This window comes from Manihot esculenta, chromosome 13, assembly GCF_001659605.2.
Source record: "Manihot esculenta cultivar AM560-2 chromosome 13, M.esculenta_v8, whole genome shotgun sequence".
NCBI classification, from domain to species: Eukaryota; Viridiplantae; Streptophyta; class Magnoliopsida; order Malpighiales; family Euphorbiaceae; genus Manihot; species Manihot esculenta.
The window spans coordinates 466,319-485,421 of record NC_035173.2 but is presented as its reverse complement, the minus strand read 5'-3'; the positions used below and the strand labels follow the sequence as shown (position 1 = coordinate 485,421).

Below are 19,103 nucleotides of genomic sequence, written 5' to 3'. Positions count from 1 at the left end.
TCTACGTACCCTATGTTTTCAATAATTATAAAATAATTAAAAGTATTAAATTTAATGTTTTAAGAATTCTAAATTAATTTGATTATTTTATATTAAAAATTATAAAAAAGTGAGAGAATAAAAAATTAAACTCTAAATTAATACGTGCATTACTAATAACATAATATAATACGTGTAAGTATAATAAAAATAATAATTTGGTATATTCTTGTAATGAAATAATATATTTGATTAGTTATTTCAGTAATATATACTACATAAAAATAGATTAAAAATTATATGATATGAATTTAAAATACAAGTATAAAAAATATATCCTTACATATATAAATTTGTTTATTTTATTTTTATTTAAAAAAATTTAATTAGTTTAATTGGTTAATTATATTAGTAATCTGTCAAAATTCAAATTGGTTGAAGAACTATTTTGACATTTAAATTTTAGCATAATCTAAAACAAAAATTTTTAAAAAAAGTAACAGCTAAAATTCAAATTGATTGTGTTGGGCTGCCAGAAGGTCCAAACCATCTACCTCCTTCTCCTTGATATACATGATATTGATTTGGTTGATAACAAGACTTCATCATCAATGGGAATATCCTGTTGCTGTTGGTCGAAGATAAAGATATAAGTATTGGTAGTTGAGAAATAAATTTAAAAAGAAAAGAATCGCAGGGTACGTTTGTAGTTTTGCACAACAGGTAATTAATACAAAAGACACAGAGATGCGAATGTGTCAAGGGGAAGAAAGAAGTATAAGCATCCATGTGGAATATTTCTCTTTTTTCCATTTTATGACGTTAAAATCAACAATTCAACCTTTTTTCCTTTTTTGCCCTTCCCTTCCACTCTTTATTACATACACCTTTATTAATTAATCCTCAAATGTATTTTCAAAATTTTATTTTTTACCATTATTATTATTATTTAATCTTTATATTTTATAAAAAAATTCATTCCAACAATATAAAATATAAATATATTTTAATTGAGTGATTTTATATTAAAACTTACAAACTAATATTTTTAATTATACAACACATGCTTCACTGTTTTCTTAACGTTGCAAAATTATTTAATTTAGTAAAAATATAATGAGAAAACTATTATTTAGTGCCGATCGTTGTATAGAAAAATTTATTGTTTAATTTTAAACAATATATTAAAATATATTATTAATATAAAAAATTAAATAATATAAATTTTTATAAAATTAAATAACGAATTAATAAAACACTTAATAATTAAAAATAATAAAATAATCATTTGATAAATTTTAAAAATATTTTAATATATTTTTAAATTAAAGAATAATTTTTTTGTACTATAGTAAGTTTCCTATAATATATTTACTATGAAACTCAGTCTATCCTGATTTAATTTAATAAATAAAGACATATATTAGTTGAGTCTCATAAAAAAAAACCAACCATGAAACTCATTTTTACATAAAAAAACGTGGGAATTTTTAATTCTTAATAATGGTGACATCACTAAAAGAAAGATGGAATGGCAAAGGTGTAATATTATGGGGAACACTTGGCCTTTCTCAAAGCAGACTCGTTATAAATGTGCGTTTGTTCCGTCTGCTTTTCTCAGCACCATTGCCGTTGCCTGCGCCTCTTTTCGACGCGTTTGTCTCTCTCGTTGCCTTTCCTTCTTCGCTTTCTATAGCTCTCTTACCTTCTACCTTCCTCTCTCGCTTTCTCAGTGCTATCTTTTACCAAGACTAAAACTTATTAAATCTCTTCTATACCAAATCGCGATAGATAGTTGTTGTTGTTTGAAGATAGACACAGATGGCTCTAAAACTCAACCAAATAACCTTCCCTTTAACCCACAAGCTCCCTTGCCGCTCTTGTTCTCAGACGTCACCCAGCAGAATCTTCATGGCGGCCACATTAGGTTCCACTCCCACCAAGTCAGTATTGCTTTTTTCTAATGAATCATGGGTTTCTCTTTTTGTTTATCTTCTCATTTATCTTATCTCGTTATGCTTGCAAATGGTATTCCACTCTTTATATTAATCGGGGTCTTCTTTGTTGATGCCAAATGAACTTAGTATTGAGATGATAGGTTGCTTTTTTTTTTCCTTGATATCATATCCTCTCTATTTGCATTTTGTAGTTCAGTTAGTGTGATAATTGATTATAGATCAATCTTTTCGTGATTGTAATGTAAGGGCTGTTAGTGTTTGATTCTAAATGAGTTCAGTATTGGGTTTAGATCTGTTTGGGTACGTGTGATTGTGATCTTATCATTCCAATTTTTGTATGCTCTATTACTATGCGTGTTCGCCTGTTAGTGAGTTTCCTTATTTTTCTTTTATGCTTTTTTGTCCTATGATGTAAAGTCATTTGGGACTGTTTTATCCTCAGTTATTTGATTGTCTTTCGGGTTTATCTCAAGTCAGTGTATCCCTTTTCTCTCTCTCTCTCCTTTTTTTTTTTTTAAATCACCATCTTTCTCTTGCTGTTAGGAATAAATCTTATGCGTTTCTGTTCAATGAACTGTAAAATTTAGCATATTACTTTTATAACTTGGATTTATGGTGTTGCTTAACGATGTTATACCCCTTTTTCTCACTCCTTTAAGGGTATGCATTCTGTTCTTATTTTATTGTTGCTTTCTTGTAAAATGCACGCCATGCTTTGGTAATTTTAATTAAGGATTCAATTTGCTAAAGTTTCTGGAAATTTAGGTAGAAAAATATAGATGCTGAAGATTTGACTTCATATTGACCCTTTCTTTTTTCCTTTTTATTTTTTCCATTGAAATTCTTGTGTAATCATGTAGCTTTTTAATTATCATTATTACAAAATATGAATTACATTAATAGTATAGAGAGGATTTCTCTATGCTCTGTTAGTTGCATGTGGGCTTTCTATTTGTCCTGCGTAGTTTTGATTTTATGCATTCATATTCTATGTTATGTTTCCATTTGTTGAGAGTTAGTTGTGGTTCCAGGTTGCTTGTTCTTTTGGAACAGGTCATATTGGTTGACTGGTTTGAATGCATGTGCGATGTTAATGTCCATGTTTTCTCCCTTTGGTGGGAAAGTTTGCTAGTTGCTTCTTTAATGTGATTGGTAAACCCTTTATCTTACTTGTCCTTTTTGCCTCCATTTACGATTGTATAATATAGTAGCAAGAAGCTAAAATGCAATTTTAAATTGGTGTTAGTTACAACTAAACTTGGAAGAATGTAATGTTAAAACCCTCAAATAAATAACACGATTTTTTTTTTCCAAACAAAATTGATTAGTGCTGATATGGTATATTTAAGTGTAATTCTGTAAGACCCTATAAAAAATTAATAATTATTTTTGAACTCTTAACATTCAAAAGAAAAAGAAAATAAAAACTTTTGAATATTTTCATCATGCTTTCTCTCACAATCTGCCTTCCCTCTATATATGTTTGTGTGAAATTTTTACCAGTAAATTATACACCACATAAAAAATTTAGTAGTTTTGACATATGGAGTTGTAGGGAACTGTTTGCATCGATTTGAAAAGTTGTGTATAAAATTGTCAAAATTATAAATGATTTATTATTGCAAATAAGGTAAAAAGTCTCATTTTTTACCCATTAAGCTATTATGTTTAGTAGCTCTCCACACATTGTGAAATTGCAGTTGTTGATAAAATTTGCCTTCTTCTGAGTTTTGATTTTCATATTTTAGTTCCATTCTCTGATGGATATGAATGCTTACCTTTATGTTGAACTGTTTATTTAATTGAGTCTTAAATATCCATATAGATTATAGAGACTTTAGAAGCTGAGTTGGCCTTTGTGCTTTATTTGCATAGTTGGATTGTTTGATTATCTTGCTATATCAATATATGTGGGTAAACATGTGCCTGGTGAACTGCTGCCAGGAATAATGTAGACCTTACAAGCATCAAATGTAAATGCAGTATATTTTTAGCTGTGAAAAAAATTGTCCTCTCTGTTCTTTTGGTTTATTATATTTGAAGGATTCTGTTTTTGAAGACTGTTAATGTCGTGAAATTTGTCACTAATTCTTTTAATTTTTCTTGCATCCCTCTTTCTTGAGTAAAATATGGCTGGTTGGTAGCTGATTGAGTTTTATTTTCTTTGTTGTATGTTCATACTTAAATCTTACCAACAAATCTCCAATCTTTCTATCTCTCAGTTGATTGTTTGACTGTGTTTCCTTTTTCCCCATGTTGTTATGGGTGTTATATATGAGGGTTTACATTATGATATTACATCGATGCAGTAGACATGGTTGTTTGTTACCAAATATTTGTAAGTGTTGTATTGGGATCATATTCAAAGGAAATGTGAGCATTGTGTTTGCAATTTTTTTTATCAAGGGTAGGATGGTCATGCAGATAGACAATTTCTAAATATTATGATGTTATCCTGAAGCGAAGTATGTACTCTGCTAATTGCTCTAAATGAATGTTTATGTGCAACATCTATTATATATGCCCATATTCGTGTCCGACTCGACTGAGCCTTAATCCCCAATTAATTGGGGTTCACATTCCATCTCGGCATATTGATACTCAATGTGACGGCCTCATTCATGCCAAATATTAATATCACCTACACACTCTCAAAAGATGGTAAACTTTTATGGTTGGAAGTTGAAATGATCTCAATGCGTCAGTTACAGAATGAGCTGGGGATCATGCTAACATGGGCTATTTGTTCGTAACTCGCTAACTACAAACTTTGTTACAGAAAGATTGTGAACGTAAAACAGCCTAATTCCCCTCCACAAGAGATACATGTTCAAGTGACTCATTCCATGCCTCCACAAAAGATGGAGATTTTCAAAGCATTGGAGGATTGGGCTGAGGATAATATTTTGGTGCACCTAAAACCTGTTGAGAAATGTTGGCAACCACAAGATTTTCTTCCAGAGCCCGAATCAGAAGGATTTTATGAGCAGGTCAAGGAATTGAGGGAAAGGTCAAGGGAACTCCCTGATGACTATTTTGTTGTGCTGGTTGGAGATATGATCACCGAAGAAGCCCTTCCAACCTACCAGACAATGCTTAATACCCTAGATGGAGTTCGAGATGAGACTGGTGCAAGCCTTACTTCTTGGGCAATTTGGACAAGGGCATGGACTGCTGAAGAGAACAGGCATGGTGACCTTCTCAACAAGTATCTCTACCTCTCTGGAAGAGTTGACATGAAGCAAATTGAGAAGACAATTCAGTATCTGATTGGGTCAGGAATGGTAACATCCCTTGTTCACCTATCTGGCTTTCTATTTGTTCATATTTGCTTATTCAGTTTTGCCAAAGTTTATATATCCTCTAAAAACCATATGCATGTGGGAAGAAAACCTGCAATTTTTAGTGAATTTGCTGGGGATAGTGGAATTGAGGATCTTGTTTGATAAATGTAATTGCTTGTGAAACCACATGCCTGTTCTGCCTCCTTTTCCTTCTCAAAGAGTTGCCTTTTTGGATGTCTTCCATATGCCTTGTTATTCAATTATTAGTGGTGTAAGCCACTAGACAGATAATCAAATTGTCAGTGAAAAGTAGAAGGCAGCTGGCCATCTGTATGGACTCATCACAGGATAGCATTATTGTGATAAACATTGCTGAGGTCCATCATATTAGTGGAGGCCTCTGATGGTGTGTTAATACAATTTCTTGAAGTCTTATATTGTTCTGTATTGTCAATTAAATTAGAGTCTATCTTCTGATCTAATATTATGCTACCCTGCTGCAATTTTTCTAGGTTTGGCTGATTTTCTTAGTATGTTTATGCATTGTAGGATCCCAAAACGGAAAACAACCCATACCTTGGATTCATCTACACTTCTTTCCAAGAGAGGGCAACATTCATCTCCCATGGGAACACAGCTAGACTAGCCAAGGAGCATGGAGACTTGAAGCTGGCACAGATATGTGGCACCATTGCTGCAGATGAAAAACGCCATGAAACAGCCTACACTAAGATTGTAGAGAAGCTCTTTGAGATCGACCCAGATGGCACTGTCTTGGCTTTAGCCGACATGATGAGGAAAAAAATCTCAATGCCAGCCCACTTGATGTATGATGGGCAGGATAATAATCTTTTTGAACACTACTCTACTGTTGCTCAGCGGATTGGTGTGTACACTGCCAAGGACTACGCTGATATTCTTGAATTTCTGGTGGAAAGATGGAAGGTCGAGAAGCTGACAGGTCTTTCTAGTGATGGAGGTAGGGCACAGGATTTTGTATGCGGATTGCCTGCAAGAATTAGAAGGCTAGAGGAGAGAGCTCAGGGAAGGGTGAAGCAAGCTGCTACTGTGCCATTCAGCTGGATTTTCGGAAGAGAACTAAAGCTTTAATTAAGCACAACATGGGACTAAGTCCATGGTAATTGCCAAAATGGTATTCTAATTTTAGTTCCATTTTGATGCGAGGCAAAGGTTGTAGATACATGGGATCTTGTGCTGGTTGCATTTGATTTCACAGGAAGGACAACTTAGACCCAAAACAGGCGTATGAGGTGTACCTTTTTTGTTTTTTACTTTGGTCAATAGAAGAACGACAGTGTAATTACTATATTTGCTCAATAAATTGTCCATTGTGATGTGATGACGATAGTGATTAGCTTGACATGATGAAAGACCTAAATAACTTCTACAAGTTATTTGCTAATTTTATTTTTTACGGGTTGGTTAGGACACAAACTCGAGATCTTCTTATATATTTTCACCTTCAGAACACCCTGTTGGAAAGTGGGAACTTCAAATTTTCAATGTTTAATGATTGCCATATTTCAAATCTTAATTTCAAAGTTATACAAGCTTGGAGTCTTTGAACCTCTCAAACAGGGTGAGAGCCAGAGGAGAATTTACAATGGCATGCTATTCAATTCCTGTGGCGTTGAAGTATAGCAAAGGGATTTTTGCACAATCTCCTCATATGACCAAATCAATCCCTAAGGGAATCCCACCACATGTATAAGCCAATTGATGCCAAAAACAAATAAATAAACAAATAATCCAATTTAAAAGAAGAAAAAAGAACCATTTAAAAAAAAAAAAAAAAAAAAAAAAAGAAGAAAAAAGGAGAACATATTAACGTGGCACAACAAATACTGTCAACCCCAAAACCAGAGCTATAAATTTAGACTTGGTGAGGCCATGGGCAATCCTTCAGGCCCTCCCCTTGCTGCATCTTAGAACTCGTCTTCATAGCACCAGTACTGCCAATATCACCCTCCACATAGGCATAGTACTTCAAGAAAAATGCAAGAGTAAGCATTACCCATTCCAAGCAGAAAATCAACACACACAATCCACCAGCTAGCTTCAGTATCATCTCACCATCTTCTTGCCTTACATATGACTTCAATTGCCAAAGGAAATCCCCTGTCCTAGTAAAGATCAATACTGATACTGAACCTTGAAATATTGCTGTAAGCACTGTGGCCACCATGTGTGCGGCGTACCACCTATTAGTCCCTGATGAAGTTGCAGCACAACCTGAAATTGCTCCAGCGATGGTGAAGATGTGAAGCAGAATGAGAAAGAACCCACATAACGAAGGCACCAAGCGAAGAGAAAGGGTCAAGAATATGCAACTAGAGGCTGCACCCAGGAGAACGTAGTTGGACAACAGGAAGACCTTGTGCGTGCGAAAGTGAGATTGAGACACTGCTTGTGGGTTGCCTAGAGTGATCCCCATTTGCAATTTTCGTGGCGATTGATTGGTGTTTACGTGTCGAGTGTGATTGTGTATTTGCGATTTGTTTGTGGTTGTGGAGTGGAAGTGAGAGTTTTGAAGAGATGGGCTAACGGTCATATAGACAAGGTGACCGTTGAAATTGAAAAGAGAGAACTGAGAACATAATGCACAAATGTTGAACGGCTAGTTGGAAAAGAAGATTGGGCCTTAAGAACAACAAAGCAAGCCCAAATGTTTTCTTGGAACTTAAACTGAAAATTACTTTTTCCTACCGTCTTTTTTAGTTGATAGGAATAACTTTATTTGTTTTTACTATTTCTTTTCCATTAGATTTCAAGTGAAATTGGAATTTGGTATTTCATAAATTTAAGAGCAACTTAGCTATAAGTTATTATTATAAAAAGTTGGTATCTTTTTGAAATTAATAAAATTATTCCTTAACATAATGTTATTATTAATTTTACATTGATAACATACAAATATACATTTTTTATATGACATTTTATTGTTTTCGTTATAATAAGGTTTACAATATTTTCTCTAAGATTAACAATAAATAGAACATATTTAATGAATTTCAGTACAATAAAATAATATATTATGTTGTTGAAATTATCATTTGCTTCTAATAAAAAATAATAATAATTTTTATGTGTATATCAAATACATATTTTGATTATATTATCACAAACTTTTCATATATTTTTCTATAATAATGTTTATACATCGCTGGAATAATAATATTATTAAAATTTGATAAAAAAAAAAATCATATCTGGAGAGTACAACGTAAAACTCTCATAAATTTGCAGTGCTCTTCTCTTCTCTTGTACCTAGAAATATGAATTTAACAATAAAACTGCCTTTATTAATATTATTGTTAATTAAATTGAACTATTTTAAATAAATAATGCTAAACAATTAGTAAACTTATTCTTTTTAATGTCCTTATAAACATATAGCCCTAAACTTAACTATGTATTAACACTCAATTATCTATGTTCATGGCTTCATAAAAATGGAGTTTTTCTTCAAACAAATTAAATTAGAAATGGAATGGAATTCAGACCAAACTGTTCCTAAATATAAGTGTCACGTTCTATTACAATTGGGCTTTAAACCGGACCAGTGGCCCTCTTACCCTCATTTGGGTTGCCAAACAGTCCGCACAAGGGTATATCCTTATCCTGAAACTCGAACGTCGTAACGTTGATACCCAAACAGCTGGAACACATCTCCATCGTCTTCCCTTTTAACTCCGTTTCCACCCCATACAGAACCCAAGCATTTGGTTTCCAGAACGATGTCAAGCGAACAAGCTTCCCAAGACCAGCACCCACAATACTATCAACAATCTTCTGGTTAGTATTATTACCCAGTATTCGTATAATGTGGATTTCGAGTCATATAGATTTTGATATGAAAAATTTCATTAATTAGCTTAATCAAATTTTAGATGAAGTCCCCCCCCCCCCCCCCTTTTTTTTTATAAATTTTGGGGTTTGCGAAGTCCTGCTTATCCAATTGTTTGATGCAATATGTTCTCTTGCAAGTAATTTGCTGATGCTAGTTGCCGCAGATATTCAGAGTTGAAATGGATTTCTTAGCTAGTCATTGCCCTGAAATATACGTGATTGGTTCAGTGGTTATTGAGGTTTAGTTACTTGATTTGAATGAATGGTTAAAAACACATTGCATGGGTGTAAAATTGGCTGCGATTTCTAGTCCAGTTCTCTTCTTTCTATCCGTGATAAGTGTAGCGTTTTTTATTGATGCTATGGTCGTGTATTAATTTGCACTTATCTTTTATGTTATGCTTGTGATTTGTTCTGTATGAAGTAAGAAGAGGTGGATTGAGATGTTGAATTTGATCTTGGAGGTGCAGGAAGCTTGGAGGGGAGTTATGGTACTGTTGGGGAAGTAGGATGGTATATTCTTGGTGAAAATCAACAGCTCGTTGGACCTTATGCATCTTCTGAGCTGCGTGGTGAGTTCTATATATTTTGTCTGAATGCTGTTGTCAGTTATTGAGGTGTGAAGTATTGAAGTATGGAATAATGGTCCTGAATCTAGTGCTTTTCAAAAAATCCTTGAATTTTTTTTTTGGTTGAATAAAGAAGATAGTATATTAAACGACCTAGAGTATTTCCTTTGTTTTGCCTTTGGGTTTTTTTTTTCTGATGTTTCCCTGCGAGAGCTCAAATTTACCCCAGTGAATTTTCTCTCCTTTCTTGAATTTCAGTTATTCCAGTAATCAATAGCACGGTTTCAGGACAATTGTTGCATCTGTAACTTGTTCAATTGGTCTAATGAGCTATTGAAACATCTGCTTTGCTTCTTTACTGCGCCTGCACAGAGCATTTCTCAAATGGATACATCTCACAAAGTACAATTATATGGTCAGAAGGAAGAACCGAATGGCAACCATTGTCATCGATACCTGAATTAATATCAGGAATTTCTGAACAGGGAACTGATTCTACAATAGCAGGTGAAGATTTTATTTTATTTCTCTCTTATTGTTTTGAACAGTGTTAATTATATTGTGATGTTTTGTCCAGCACCTGTCAAAAATGATGTTGAGTTGGAGAAGTGGCATGAAGTAAGAGAGGAGGTAAAGGGAAGCGATTTTGAAAAAGGACCTCCTTTGAGCAATAAAGAGCAAACTAATCGTTCTTCTGCAGGTGGACCTTTTATTTTATTTTTTATAATTTTTACGCCCCCATCCCTCCTCCCTCCATACCAACCACCACCAAAAAGGAAAAAAGAAAAAGAAAAACCACAAAAATTGATAGTTTAGAAGCATTTATGTTGCTTGCACAAGGTGCTTCATGTTATCAATTTTGCAGTGCTGTCCAATGATGGTGAGGCTGAGTTTGAGAGATGGCAGAGGGAGATTATAGAGGCAGAGATTGAGGCTGGACAGTTGAAAAATGGGTCTCTTTCTAGCAGTGTTGGTGGTGACATTGATATAGATGATCGCAGTGGAGTTCCATCACCACCAGATGGTGAGGAGGAATTTACCGATGATGATGGGACTACATACAAGTGGGATAGAAGTCTTAGAGTATGGGTTCCTCAGGTTGGTTGTGAGTTTTTTAATTTTCAATTTCTTCTATTCTTAGAATATCATGTTAGTTCAAGAATTACTGCTAAAGCTTTATTTTGGATATTGTGCTTGTGTACCATGTTCTTTGCATTCATGTATTAATCACGTTATCTGCTAGGAATTCTTCTATTTTTGTGTAAGGGCAAACACTTGCTAAATGTAGAATATATCAAGAATTTTGAGCGATAGATAGATGGGAATTACATAGTTATATTGTCATTTTTGGCCAAGATAATAATTATCTCAAGAGTCATTTTTCCACTTTATGTGATGATAAATAGGCTGAAAGATTGGTCTTAGGTCAAGCACTTTCAAGTCTATAGTTCTTGAATATGATAGTATGTTCTTCTGCTTTCAAATCTTGGATTTCCTGACTTGATTGTATATAACTGGCCTAAGTATTGTATGGGAATATATTGCTTAGTGATCCTGTCAGTGATTCTTTTCTTTGGTTTATGAAATGTGGTTAGATGAAGTAAAAACACATTATGAAAATGGGTTCTGTCCCTGTAGATAGAATCTCTATCAACAATGTTCATGAGTCACATAACAATTCGTCAATCAATGTCACTTAAGATTTTCCCTTTAAGATGAGTAAGTTTAGAAACAATCCAAGTCAAGATTGCTCCTAAAATTTCCATGGGTACTGGTATATTGTCTGATTATATTCCTTTTTGTCAAATTTGGTAATTGTGAAATTTTTGGATAGATGGTAAGGAGGAGAAAAGAAAGGAAGAGAGAAGAGAATGGCAAACCACAAAGACTACATTTTTATTAACTTGTATTATTTTCATATTACACAGAACTCCATATTTATAGTGGAAGATATATGGTATATATGGAATGCTATCAATCAATCATAAATCACTTTTAAAATCTTGCTAATCAATCTCATAATCACAAGATTTTTCAATTAGATATATCCCATTAATTGAGGAAAATTTCATTAATTCCAACACTTCTCCTTAATGAGATTTAGCTAACGTCATGGAATTATTATCAGACACTTTTTTTCTCGTATCTGTCACTTTTCGTTTTCTTTTTAATACCATGTGGAAATTGAGAAAGAGAGATTTGGAGAAACATAGCTTGGGACTCCAACCCACAACTTTGGGGCCCAAAACCCAGAAGGAGAAAGTAAGCTTTGGGACTCAAACCCTCAGCTGCAAAGAAGAAGGAAGAGCAAAAAAAGATTCTTCAAAATGCTTAAATACTATGAAAGCCATAATTGAAACACAATATGGTGAGAATTCCCAGCAGAACAGTAGAAGAAGAGAAAAAATGAGCTGGGACTTCAAACCCAAATCTGAAGCTGTGAAGAAGGTAAGGAGAATTTTTATGTGGGAAGAAAGGAATAGGAGGCCTAGAATTCTCAAGCATTGATACCATATGGTAAGGAGGAACAAAGAAAGGAAGAGAGAAGAGAAGGTCGAAACACAAAAGACTACATTTTCATTAACTCATGTTATTTTCATATTACATAGAACTCCATATTTTTAATGGAAGATACATGATATGTATGGAATGCTATCAATCAATCTCATACATTACTTCTAAGATTTTGCTAATCAATCTCATGGTTTTTTCATAATCACGAGATTCTTCAATGAGACATCTCATTAATTAAGGAAAACCTCATTAATTCCAACAGTAATTTCTTTTTGAGTGTATGCACAAATGTATTTAATAAGGTTGGATATATCTAGATATGTATGTGTCTGTGTGTGTGTAAGGGTGAACCCTGAAAGTTTGCGTCACAAGAGATAAAAGTATACACGGTGTATTTTTATTATTCATTTGCTTGGAGTTTGTTATAAGGTTTGTTTGGCATTGTTGTTGGAGCTATTATTGATAAAAGCACTTTCTTAAATATATTTGTTAGAAAATATTAAAAATGGATTTAAAATTTTATTTGGCATAATTTAGTCCTAACAATATTAAAGTAATAAAACAGCTTGTCTCAATCTGCCTTTTCAATAGTATTTAAAATGATATATATTTTTTTCAAAAGCTCTTGTTTGACCTCCCAACTTCAATCCTAAACAGGCTCATAGTCTGTGGCCCGTTATCCCCTTCTCATTGAAATAAATTAATGCTTATTAGATTTTAATGATTGATCCATTTATATATATACACACATTGGCAGTATGGGGTAGAAGAAATGACCTTCTCGAAAGAAGAGGAAGTTTTTCCAACTGCGAATATTGTGGATGCCGCTTCAAAGGAAGAAGTTAATGGTACTGATGAAACTGTGGAGTCAAAACATGATGGAAAGAGGAAACGCGAGGACATGGAAGCTGATGAGAAGGACAAGCAAACAGATAAACAGGACAAACAATCTGATAAGGTCCTCTCTCTCTCTCTCTCTCTCTCCACCCTCTCTCTTATATATTATGTATTATAATTATAGGAGGATGGTACCAGGAAACTTTTATATTTATCTTTTTGTACTTAAAAAGTTTCCTTTGTATAATGTCATTGTTATGAACAGTTTGGGCCTAGGGACAATAAAATAGATCCATCATTAGTATTAAAAAATAATGTCCATAAAAGCAACGATACCATTTTTGTGATGGTCTCTTCCTTTTTTTTTTTGGGGGGGGGGGGGAGGGAGGGGTTGTTTCTGGTTCTGCTGATGCCCATCGTTAATTTTGTTACTCTTGCAGGAAGCCAATAGAGTCCCTGATAGTTGGTTTGAATTAAAAGTCAACACACATGTTTATGTAACTGGGTTGCCTGATGATGTCACGGCTGAAGAAGTAACTCCTGAGAACCATTTAATTCTGTTTTATTGGAGTTCTGTTAGCAAGAAACTCATTTTTGTGAAATCTGTTGCAGGTGGTTGAGGTATTTTCCAAGTGTGGGATAATCAAAGAGGTATGGTGCAACACATTCACAGTTCTATTCTTTGTTGAAGGACCAAAGTTACCTTTTCCTTATGATGTTCGTGGGATGGAATCTGATGACTTTTGTTGAAATTTTGTCCTATTGTCATCAGCATGAAATGACTTGTCTCAGGCTAATCAGTCTGGGGAACTAATCCTTCTCTTTTTTCTTTATTTTTTAAAATATTTTTTTACCTTTTTAAGTAATTATTTCACAAGTTTCATTCAAATGAGCTTCTACTACTGTGGTACTGACTGTAACACAGCATCTTAAAATATGATCTGAAACCATATGAATTTGAATTATTCGTTATTCATTTGCTACATGTCCAAGATTTGAAGGCAAATCTTGTCTCTTTCTCTCTCTTATACAGATAACCAAGTAGACTCTTTTATAGTGCTGTAATGTTTATAGTTCTTTATATTCATGTACCCTAGACAGTATTTTGAATTTTACATCTGAAGAGTCAAAATGTAAATTTATGCAGGATCCTGAAACAAAAAGGCCTCGTGTGAAGATCTATGTTGACAAAGAGATGGGAAAAATAAAGGGAGATGCGCTAGTTACATATTTGAAGGTAATTGCATAGTTGTGTTCTTGAGCTGTAACATGTCAGTTGTGACAATCAAGATATTTTATGCCTACATGTATTTTGTTTATTACTGTACACTAGGAGCCATCGGTTGATTTGGCTATACAAATTTTGGATGGGATACCTTTACGTCCTGGCGGCAAAATCCCTATGACGGTCAGCCAGGCCAAGTTTGAGCAGAAGGGTAAATATAAACTGATACTCAACTTTTCTATCTTGAATGATTATGCTGATGATGATTTTCTAAACGATTATTTGTTTATTGTTTGGGATATGAACTTTTCTCTGTACCATCTATTGGTATGCAATTATTTTACTGTCTTATTATTAGATGCTGTCTTGTTTTAATGGCGAGCATTGTTTGTGCTAAATTCAGGGGATAGATTTATACCCAAAAAAGTAGATAAAAAGAAGAAAAAGAAGCTAAAACAAGTCGAGGAGAAGATACTTGGTTGGGGTAAGTTATCTTGAACTTAAAATGCTCTGATGAATCTGTGATGTCTATGATGTTTTATTGGGCACTGATATTGATTTTTTGATTTGTGATGTCATTGCATCATTTGCTACATTTGAAGAACGGAATGTAATTTGGTAAATGTTGCTGATAAGAGTTTCTAGTTTAAGTTACTTACCTTTGTCCCTTTCTTTCCTGAGATCACAGAATTTGGTCTTTTTGTTGTTTCTCCATATTTGTGGTATAGAATTATTGCCATTATCAAAATTTAATTTGACAAAGTAATCCCTGCTGTTGCTGCCTAAAAGCTGTTCATATTTCACTTTTTGGACTCATTTCTGAGAATGAGTTGGTATTCTTGACTTCAATTTACCCTCTTGTTGGGGGGATTTATTAATTAGTGAAAATTACTATTTAATCCCCATGGTATGATGAAACTCATTAGTAAGGCTATCGGTTTTTAAAAATACATTACAACGTCTATAAGGTTTTAAAAGACCTATAATTAGTCCCTCCGTTAGTTTTAGCTGTTAATTTATGCTATTTATTTATTTTCTATGGTATAGTGAAACTTATTAGTAGTTGGTCCCTTGGTTTTAAAAAAATACATTAAAATCGTCCCTTAGATTTTAAAAAATTATATTAATTAGTCTCTAGACTTTTCTCTAACACTTAACGGCTAAAATTAACAGAGAGACTAATTAGTAGGCTTTTTAAAATCCCAAAACATTTTAATGTATTTTCAAAATTGAGGGACCATTTAATGAGATGGCATTTTTAACATTTGCATGCATTGTTTGTCGTGTTTTTGCATTTCTTGTAAATGTTTCAGTTTATTATGCATGCTAAATCTGATTCTGCATTGTTAAGACTTACGAGGACATGTCCAATCGTTATGTTTCTGAATGTGCATAGTAAGTTGCAGTTGTTTCTTCTTTAATTTTAGAGTTACACATGGCAGATTAAATTGCAACCGGTAGACTATTGAATTGGGGATAGAGGCTTGAAATTTATGTTCCGAGCCTTGTTTGATTTTCAAAATATATCTTTCAATATTGTCCCTTGAGAGTTGGATGTATGTAGCTTTCTTGAAGCTTTGATTTTGAGTTGCATTTTAGTTGCTTTTTGTGGATTGCTGAAACCATGTGTTCCTTATATTGTGCAGGTGGCCTTGATGATGCGAAGGTGGCAATTCCAGCTACTGTTGTCCTGCGTTACATGTTTACTCCTCCTGAAATGAGGGTAAGGCTGAACTGTTGTTACCGAAGACATTTCTTGCAATATATAATTGGTTCATTGAAATGCTTGTTACTGCAATTACTTTGATGATGCCTGGTCCAGTATGGGGTTGTAAACAGATGATGGAATCATAATGTTTTGTTGGGTAAATTTGTGGAGGAGAGATCAAGTACTTCCTAGATGTTATTTTACTTTCACTCACTTACGATATAGTTTATTTAAGTTTTTCCTTATGCCAAAGATCTTATCTGGAGATAGAATTTCTTAACATTTTCCTTGTGCCCAAGATCATATGTAGTTTCTCACTAATGCTACTGGGATAAAATCTTCGGGGAATTATTGATGGTTTTCTTCTGGGCTCTTAATTTTGTTTTTTCTATTTTACCTGTATAGCACTGTAGACTTTGCAAGTGGTAAAAGCCTAATAGATTATGCTGCCATGTTATGAACTCATTGAAACATTACAAAATTGAAACAAATTGTGATAGTGGTTTTATGCACTTGCAACTGCTATAGCTTTTTTCCTGCCTGCATTGCATTTTTCTGTTTCTGTTGCTGCTGCTGCTACTTTTTGCGGTTAATATTCTAATTCCATCAAAACAAGCTGTTTTTTTTTCCTTAAAAAAAGAAGAAGAAATAAGTGGCATAACTTGTTCCCGTTACTGCTTTATGACTTTGTGGGTTCTCATTTTAAATTGTAATTTTGATTTTTATAGGCTGATGAGAATTTACGTTCAGAACTGGAGTTGGATGTTAAAGAGGAATGCATGAAGCTTGGTCCAGTTGATTCAGTCAAGGTAAGTGAAATTATTAGGCATGCTCTCGTTTCCTGGACCCTATATATGCGCCATCCTTGCCCCAAATTATACAAGATAAAGTGGCATATGATATGGTTGTGCATTCTTGTTATCTCTGCATCTTGGACATGCATTTGATTTTTAATCGTATGAGATAAACTGGTCACAGTATACTTTTTCATTGGGTTATTCAGTTTCAGCAGGTATTTTTCTTCCTTTTGCACCTCATATTGTGATAGCACATACTTTTATTTGGTGTTCATTATATCGTTAGCGGATGGTAGTCCTATTCTCCAAAACTAATTATGTTGAGCCTGTGAAATTTTGAGGTGGGAATATCCTTATTGTTGAGAATTGTTTGCTGATTTTCCTTTTCACCAGTTTCTGTTCCAGTTATGTCCAAATGGGTTCCATGCTACTTTAAAAACCAGTAGTTCATGATTATTTATAAGTGCTTTGGGTTTGTGCTTAGTATTGTTGAATTTTCTTGTCATTTAATTTTATTAGTCTACCTTTTTAAAAATAATTGCATCATTGGAAATCTTATTTGACGACCAAGTGAGGCTAATCCATTTGTCATTCTTGAACAGAAACCTCTTTTGTCTTCTTTATGAAATTTCAAACCCTGGTTAAGTTTACATATCGGTATAGAACATTTGATTGATCTTTTTTTTGTCCTTAAGAGCCTCCACACCTATGTTGATGAGGAACTTGATTGGAATGTGAATACTCCTTATTCTTCATGTTGCCTTCCTTTACCGAATACTGAAGCAATTTTGGTTTCAAAAGTTTCAGTTCCATATTGCAAGCAGATATTTGAGACTAACATATATATAATCTTTATTGAAAAAAAATTGACGCTGTAGATCTGTTGCCAGATCTTGTTTTTCTACCTATAACATCTATGCCTACATTGACTGGGGAATTTGATTAGAAATGTGAAAATATTAATATTCTTCCTGTTCTATTCCTTTACTGAAGCTGTGATGGTTTTGAAAATTTCAGTTTCATTGTAAGGTCCTTGTAGAAAAATAATTTTACTTTATGTTAGTTTTCCTGCTTTTTTTTTTTTTACCTCTATTCATGCATTTCAGTGAGCTGTTATGGTTTTGTTTGCAGGTTTGTGAGAATCATCCCCAGGGTGTGGTGTTGGTAAAATTCAAGGACAGGAAGGATGCTCGAAAGTGCATAGAATTAATGAATGGGCGATGGTAAATTCTTTATTCGATAATGATGATGAGCAGTTACATGACACTGCGCATTGTCATATAAGTGCAACAACAACGTGCTTGTCATGAATATCATTTTTCCAGAGAATTTTCTGGATCAGAGAAATTCTACCCATGGCCGACTCATATGGATTTTTTTTTGTTATTTAAGTGCAGATCTCTCTGATTTTTTTTTTTTAAAAAAATTTTTTGGGATCAAGAAATATTACTATTGGTAGCAGACTTCTACCCATGGTACACTCATGTAGTTGAATGGAAGGTTTTCCTTGCCGGGCTGCAATTCCTTTGTTATTGGAATCTGACATTTGGGATTCAAAGTGTCAATATTATACTTCCTTGGACCCATTATTTTGTTACATATATCTTGAAAGACACATGGACTATTTTTATGGGACAAGGGGGATTTCATTTTTTTTCGTTTTAATTAATAATTTCTACTACTAATGCTTGATTTCTTAATTTGTTTTACAGGTTCGGTGGTAGACAGATTCATGCTAGTGAGGATGATGGGTTAGTTAATCATGCATCGGTCCGGGATTTTGATGCTGATGCTGAGAGACTCGAGCGATTTGGAGCTGAACTTGAAGCCGACTAAGTTAATATTTACATCACAATGACACTGAATGTATGTTTTGGATGCCATATTTTGTGTATTAATAAAACATGGTTTTCTACATATTAAATGGGAAGATGAAAGCTTTTTATGCAATTCCCAGACATAAATTTTAGAGCAAGGGATCATGGAGATGCTTCTTTTGATTTTTTAGGCTTGGATTGGGACGTAACAGTTTTGAACACGCTAACACAATTACCGCTAAATTAAAAGGCATTGCCATTGTTAATGATAGGGATACTTTGGAGTACATTTACTTTTTGATTAGAGATGACAATTTATTCTCTGCTGTCTTCATCCCCATTCATTATCTTAGATGCTTGTTCAAAGCACCTTACAATTTCTTGCTTTGAAATTATTTGTAATACATATATATGATCAAAGAACCATAGTTTAACCATATAATACATATATGGATGAATCGATTATGATACTAATTTAGAATAAGAATTGGGAAAAAAAAATTTATGACTATTATTAAACCTTAAAATTGATTTTGTTGCTTATC

At 33.6% G+C, this 19,103-nt stretch overlaps 3 protein-coding genes across 4 annotated transcripts; 2 read left to right on the top strand and 1 right to left on the bottom strand.

The window, feature by feature from the left end:
* Nucleotides 1-1,593: 1,593 nt before the first annotated feature.
* On the top strand, nucleotides 1,594-6,581 carry LOC110630015 (stearoyl-[acyl-carrier-protein] 9-desaturase, chloroplastic). Its single transcript, XM_021777303.2, has 3 exons — nucleotides 1,594-1,922; nucleotides 4,717-5,221; nucleotides 5,771-6,581. Exons 1-3 carry the CDS (start codon nucleotides 1,801-1,803, stop codon nucleotides 6,329-6,331), a joined length of 1,188 nt encoding a protein of 395 aa, XP_021632995.1. The 5' UTR covers nucleotides 1,594-1,800; the 3' UTR covers nucleotides 6,332-6,581.
* Nucleotides 6,582-6,717: 136 nt separating this feature from the next.
* LOC110630014 lies at nucleotides 6,718-7,859 on the bottom strand. The gene has a single exon (XM_021777302.2). It carries the CDS (start codon nucleotides 7,791-7,793, stop codon nucleotides 7,116-7,118), a length of 678 nt encoding a protein of 225 aa, XP_021632994.1. The 5' UTR covers nucleotides 7,794-7,859; the 3' UTR covers nucleotides 6,718-7,115.
* Nucleotides 7,860-8,881: 1,022 nt separating this feature from the next.
* On the top strand, nucleotides 8,882-18,882 carry LOC110630219 (splicing factor U2AF-associated protein 2). Of its 2 annotated transcripts, none has more exons than XM_021777591.2 (15): nucleotides 8,882-9,037; nucleotides 9,562-9,663; nucleotides 10,033-10,167; nucleotides 10,238-10,360; nucleotides 10,526-10,758; nucleotides 12,932-13,132; nucleotides 13,452-13,544; nucleotides 13,624-13,662; nucleotides 14,159-14,248; nucleotides 14,345-14,447; nucleotides 14,640-14,720; nucleotides 15,883-15,959; nucleotides 16,673-16,753; nucleotides 17,873-17,964; nucleotides 18,454-18,882. In XM_021777591.2, the coding sequence occupies exons 1-15, from the start codon at nucleotides 8,980-8,982 to the stop codon at nucleotides 18,575-18,577; spliced, it is 1,632 nt and encodes a 543-aa protein (XP_021633283.1). In that variant the 5' UTR covers nucleotides 8,882-8,979; the 3' UTR covers nucleotides 18,578-18,882. The 2 variants fall into 2 exon arrangements, with proteins under 2 accessions (XP_021633283.1, XP_021633282.1); XM_021777590.2 differs by having other exon boundaries at nucleotides 9,556-9,663.
* Nucleotides 18,883-19,103: the final 221 nt, after the last annotated feature.